The sequence below is a fragment of the Fragaria vesca genome, linkage group LG4 (assembly GCF_000184155.1).
Source record: "Fragaria vesca subsp. vesca linkage group LG4, FraVesHawaii_1.0, whole genome shotgun sequence".
Classification (NCBI taxonomy): domain Eukaryota; kingdom Viridiplantae; phylum Streptophyta; class Magnoliopsida; order Rosales; family Rosaceae; genus Fragaria; species Fragaria vesca.
The window spans coordinates 12,880,448-12,886,528 of NC_020494.1; the positions used below are offsets into that span (position 1 = coordinate 12,880,448).

General features: G+C 38.4%; 1 protein-coding gene across 1 annotated transcript; it reads left to right on the plus strand.

Moving 5' to 3' along the window:
• The first annotated feature begins 905 nt into the window (after positions 1 to 905).
• LOC101293771 (probable serine incorporator-like) lies at positions 906 to 4,429 on the plus strand. Its single transcript, XM_004296902.1, has 6 exons — positions 906 to 1,110; positions 1,569 to 1,805; positions 2,685 to 2,796; positions 2,877 to 3,051; positions 3,525 to 3,762; positions 3,875 to 4,429. The coding sequence occupies exons 1-6, from the start codon at positions 936 to 938 to the stop codon at positions 4,165 to 4,167; spliced, it is 1,230 nt and encodes a 409-aa protein (XP_004296950.1). The 5' UTR covers positions 906 to 935; the 3' UTR covers positions 4,168 to 4,429.
• The last annotated feature ends 1,652 nt before the right edge of the window (positions 4,430 to 6,081 follow it).

A 6,081-nucleotide genomic window follows, 5' to 3' on the forward strand; every position in this document is an offset into this window, starting at 1 on the left:
GAGAGAGAGAGAGTAAGATCGGAGAGAGAAGAATTAGATATTTGTTATACGGAAAATTCGTCATTTTCTTTAGATTAGTTGAATTTGGCACTTAGAAACTTTTTTGGTTGAAATTGGCACTCACTTCCTTGTATTTGGTTGGGATTTACCTCCTTTTAAATATTATATATATTAATTAAATGAGAAAAAAGTAAATCGTCTAGTCTCCGCCTAGGCTGTCCAGGCGCTAGGCTATGGGTTGCCGCCCGCCTAACGCCTAACGCTTAGCGCCTTTTAGACCATTGATTAAAACGTATACGAAAGATAATAAAAAAAACTAATAAATAAACCTGCTCTCTTATCCACATGAAACGTGCCAAGCGCGCGTGCTCCATATCAAAAGTAAAAAATTGTAATTTCACCGCTTGATAAAGTCCAAAGACAGACGCAGTACTCGGTGTACTGCGACACAGCAAACGTCCCCTTAGAAATAATCTTTTCAATAATCTTTTCTGAATCAACATGACTGGATTAGAACAAATTTTCAATCTAAAAGCGGCAATAATCTTTTTTGAATCAACGTGACCGGATTAGAACAAACTTTTAACCCCTAGGTCTAATCTTTTCTGAATCAAAGTGACTGGATTGGAACAAACTTTCAACCCAAAGGCTAAACTTTTTTGAGAGGAACCCAAGGCTAAACTAACAAATAGCAAAACGAAAAATATTCAAAAGAGCCAGTCCACGTAAATTACCCCAAACTCTGGGAACACCTTTTACCGTACCGTCCTTTGTATATCCTCTGTTTCTTCCTCCATCATGCAAAGATCCGACGGTCACGATCAACCCAATTTCAAACTTACGTGCCAAAATTCTCTACTCAACACCTAACCAGAGCTACCGGTCAGTTCCAGAGACTCACACTCGGTCTCCTTCCTCAGACAACACAGAGAGAGATGTCGTGGTTGTGCTCTTGCTGCGCTGCCTCCACTTGCGGCCTCTGCTCCTCCGTCGCCTCCGGGATTTCCAGCAAATCCGCCAGACTCGGCTACTGTGGACTCTTCGGGCTTTCCTTGGTCGTCACTTGGATTCTAAGAGAAGTTGGAGCTCCTCTCCTGGAGAAAATCCCATGTGAGTTAGTCCGATTTCTCACCGACCCCCTTTTCGTTTTAGGAGATGGTTTTTATTGGGTATGTGGTGGAATTGTTTAATTATTGAAGATGATAATCAAGTTTGGATTTTTAGGTTGTTTGTACAGTATTGAGCTCCGAGCTTTATGAACTGGGTTTGATTTATTTCGGTTCGTTGTGGGATGCTTGTTGAAGTTACTGTTTTGATTATGAATCCTGCGATTAATTACCCAGATGAAAAGAATTGGGTCTATATCACTGACTAAACATGATGAATGAAATGAAGATTATTCGAAAAAAGTTTCGAGATTGATGGTCGCATTATTAAAGTTTCCATTATAAATTTGGTAATGTCAGAAATTTTGATCTAATACAGATTTATGTGAGTTTCGTTACACCTCTAGACATTGTTTGTCACTGTGTGATGTGATTGTCTCATGTGCCTTTTGGTATGGGTAGGGATAAGCTCTTCGGAGACTCACACCAAGGCATGGTATCAAACACAAGCAGTTCTTCGGGTCAGCATGGGGAATTTCTTGTTTTTTGCGATACTTGCGCTTATAATGATTGGTGTGAAGGATAGAAATGACCGGCGAGATGGGTGGCATCATGGTGGATGGATTGCCAAGATGGTCATCTGGCTTTTACTTATCATTCTCATGTTTTTCCTTCCAGACATAGTTATCACCATCTACGGTTAGTTTTCATTTGCTAAATAGGTTTGATTTTAGTTCCTGGATGTCAATAGTTTCTGCTTCTGTTATTTGACCTGGTGAGGGGGGAGAATGTCATGATACTACCTTGCTTCATTAGTGTGCTTAACATGAACTAAGGAAAAATAAATGATTTGCATGCTGTAGCAAATGAACCCTAAATTCTAATAGCAGTAAATTTTCCCTGGAAAGACTGAAGAGTATTCTTTGCACTAAAGTGTAACATTGCACTAGGTTTATAAAAATAGGGTTTTGTCAGTATGGATTATGCTGAAGTAAATGGCTCTGTTACCTTCCATAAGCTCATATTCTCCCAGCAAACATGTCCTTGGCACTATGATATGCAACTTGTGGGTATTGAAAGATAAAAGAAGTGTAAATGCCTTTTGTCATTCCTGATGTGATGCACTTTACCAGGGAATGGAATTGTTTTTAGGCTGTGGAACATACATGGGAATTATGGGTTTTAGAATCCACCATTTCCATGTCCACCTAGGAGTAAATTTAATCAAGTGAAGTCTAGAGTTGATAATTTCGATTGAGTTGCTATATATTTACTATAACAAAATAAGACTACAATCCAGATGGTAGAAAAAATATCTGTTACTTGAGTGTAGTTAGTTAGTAGTTTTATTGGAGGGATTTTAGCACTTTGAGGGCCGGGTTATACAGCCATGATGCATATGGTATTCACACTTTGGATACTAGTTAATGGGTTAACACTTCAATGTTATTCTTCCTGTCATGAATCTTCTGATTCTCACTGGTGATTTTCTCGTAACCGGAAAAATTATTATCCGTTCCCTGTCCCTGTGATTTTATGCTGAAATGAGTAGTTGATCTCTAGTATATCTGTGTGCAGGAGATCTATCAAAATTTGGGGCAGGCCTGTTTTTACTGGTTCAAGTGATTATCTTGCTAGACTTTACTCACTCCTGGAATGATGCATGGGTAGAGAAAGATGAACAAAAATGGTGAGTTTAGTCCTACTATTATCGTTTCCTCTGTTACTGGTTCACTTTGAGTTGTAACTGTATAGATGTATATATTTCAGGTATATCGCTTTGCTTGCTGTATCGATTGGATGCTATATTGCAGCATTTGCATTCTCAGGCATTCTGTTCATTTGGTTCAACCCCTCTGGCAATGACTGTGGCCTTAATGTCTTCTTCATTGTCATGACCATGGTTCTTGCATTTGCATTTGCAGTGATTGCATTACACCCAACGGTAAGGATAAAATGGTAAACGTCATCAATGTGAAACTCATGTAAGATGTCTTTCCCCATATGTTAATCGATGAACTTATCCATGTATACTACGCAAGTAGCCAAATAGTATATGACCATGCTCTCTTGGGAGTAATTAGGTATCATTACCATATATTTCTGGTATTAATATACCACCTGGTGAGTTAGGATTTTGGGCAATACTAAATGGCTCTGAATTGCATTGCATGAATCAACGAAAAGCATTGCCTAGGCTCATTAAGACTCTTACCTATCTTTTCTTGGCAAGTTCATCATATCTTGTCCCACCATATAGTGCATGGGTACTGCAAAATTTGTATTGGTGAATTGAAGTTTACATGATATGGTCAATTTTTGAAAAATTGTGACTTGGTAGTTTGTAGGTTTGTTCTAATGTCGGGTCATATTTTAAGAGTTAACCCCCCAGATGATTTTGCCTGGAATTTCAAACAGGTGAATGGCAGCCTCCTTCCTGCTTCGGTGATATCAGTTTATAGTGCTTATGTGTGCTACACGGCTCTTTCCAGTGAGCCTCGTGACTATGCTTGCAATGGTCTTCACCACTCCAGCGCGGTCTCTGTAGGTACTCTTCTTCTTGGGATGGCGACGACCATTCTTTCAGTTCTGTACTCTGCATTGCGTGCTGGATCTTCAACAACTTTTCTGTCACCACCGTCTTCACCCAGGGCAGGTACTCAAAATAAATATATTTTGTCCTTAATGTTGCAATACATCAAAGCGGTCTCATGCTTGTTTGTCACATATTAACTTCCTTTGCAAACCTGTTCCATTTTGTGGCGCAGCTGAAAAGAAACCTCTTCTTGAGGGGAAAGAGTTGGAAGAAGGGAAAGACAAGAATGAAAAAGAAGCAAAACCTGTCAGCTATTCCTATACATTTTTCCACCTGATATTTGCCTTGGCTAGCATGTATTCAGCCATGCTTCTTTCGGGTTGGACCAACTCAGCTGAGAGCTCAGACCTTATAGACGTTGGCTGGACATCAGTTTGGGTCCGAATCTGTACAGAGTGGGTTACTGCTGCACTATACGTTTGGTCTCTTGTGGCTCCTTTACTTTTCCCAGATCGTGAGTTCTAGGTTCCTCATTCATTTAGTTCTATAGGTTCCTAGAAATCTCAGAATCTTGGTTATTTACCTGTGGATTACAAATTTTATCATTGTGTAGTATCTTACTAGCTTTCTAGATAGTCATGGTTGGGAAAGAGTTGGAAGAAGGGAATTTTCGATATATGGTCTCCTGGTAGTCTCAAGTATGTAAGTTGCTGTTGTGTATATATGGAGCGAAAATTGCAATAAAAACTAAAATGATATCTCCAAGTGAAATTTTTTAGTTGTGTGAAAGCTCCTTACTTTCCGACCTCAAATTCTTCTATCATAACATAAACAGAAAGTGATGGAGATGATATGGACCAAATGAACACGATCCCATCCAATTTATCTGTTTGTATCTATTGCCTTTATCATGCAACTTAATATCCTGATTGAGTGGGTCAAGTCCTTGTCTGACATTGACTTCTGTGGAAAAAACATTGCCTAATGTAGTTGCACATGTATTTCTCTAGTGCGTAGAAGATTCGATTAGAAAATAAGTCAGCAATGTAATGAAGCTATTGCTTTTGTGTTTCAAAACTATACTTCGAGGATGAGGCAGATATAACGAGATGAGATTGCTGATATGTCATTCATCTCGCAATAATGAAGGTATATAAACAGGATTACATGGATACAAATGGTACGTACTAACTATGAGATAATTACAACTAACGTTATGACATGACTCACGCTGACACTTAACCCTAAACCCTAAACAAAAGACAAGGCAAGAACTGCTCATTGCAAGCACATTTCTGATTCACAAAATTTCATACTTTTATTTTCTCTATTCTTATTCCTTTCTTTCTCATTCTGAAAGCATTCATGGTGCATTGCTTTACTGTACGTGGACCATGTAAATTGTTCTGCAATCAGATACTTCTTTCCTTTTCTTGCAATACTGCATAGCTAAGAAATTGGTCGGTCCATCTGTTTGTCACTTTGGTTGAGGATTCCTTCAGCTTACGCAGTTTGGAATAGGCAATGTGATTATGATATTTCAGAGGATACACCTGATCCCTAGGACCATAGACAACACGAAATGTGTGCATACACTTTAATTGAGCTCATGGTTTTATGTGAAACCTCCTTTGATCACCAATCACCCATGTATCTCTCCATATTGTTGGTTAGATTTCCAAGTTTTAAATCTTTTGTTCTCTAAGATTAAAAGAACCATAAAATATGTTATGGTTTTATTTGCTGCCACAATCAAATCATAAGTACTTCTCTTCACGTGTGGTAAAGTTGATCGAGTTGCTTAGTATAAAACCCCTTATGTACATGAGTCTCAACTCTCACCAGTTTGTAGCCAACAGGTTTGAGAGATCTTCTGATTCGTGTGTCTGCGGCGAGAAAGTAGTCTAGCTTTGTTGGGATACTCTCATAGACCTCAGTCTGAATACTGAATGGGTGTGTGTTTTACTAATTTGCTAACGTAATCGAGATGGTTTGCTAACTGATAAAAAAATACTTCTCTTTAGAATGTTGATCAAGTCTTCTTGTTGTGAAATTTTGTTGGCTTGAGTCGACCATTTGAAGAGATGTGTGTTCTTTGTAAGAATTTTGTTACCATATATAGCCAAGTTTTGTGTTGGATTTATTCTGAGAGATGATGCTAGGTGCCTTTGATAGGAGCATAAAATGTGATGATTTTATAGTTTAACCTTTGCATTTAACTTAGCTATTTTCTTTTAAAAAGATCGTTTTAACTTTGTTATTTTCTTAGGTACTTCGTGGAGCAAGATAATGCAAATATGTGTTCAAATGATGCAAGCAAGGCTCCCAATACGAGGTAGAGATGTCAAGGATGGAGTTTGATCATTCACATGGTCAAAAATATCAAGGAAAGGCGATGGAACCACTTCACCAAAACAGAAGCTGCAAACACAAAAAGCT

What these genes read in the sequence shown, in the direction of transcription:
- LOC101293771 (XM_004296902.1), top strand. Translation starts at nt 936, where the DNA reads ATGTCGTGGTTGTGCTCTTGCTGCGCTGCCTCCACTTGCGGCCTCTGC. An exon ending in CATAGTTATCACCATCTACG is followed by an intron (nt 1,806 to 2,684) that starts GTTAGTTTTCAT and finishes ATCTGTGTGCAG; the next exon opens with GAGATCTATCAAAATTTGGG. An exon ending in GAGAAAGATGAACAAAAATG is followed by an intron (nt 2,797 to 2,876) that starts GTGAGTTTAGTC and finishes TATATATTTCAG; the next exon opens with GTATATCGCTTTGCTTGCTG.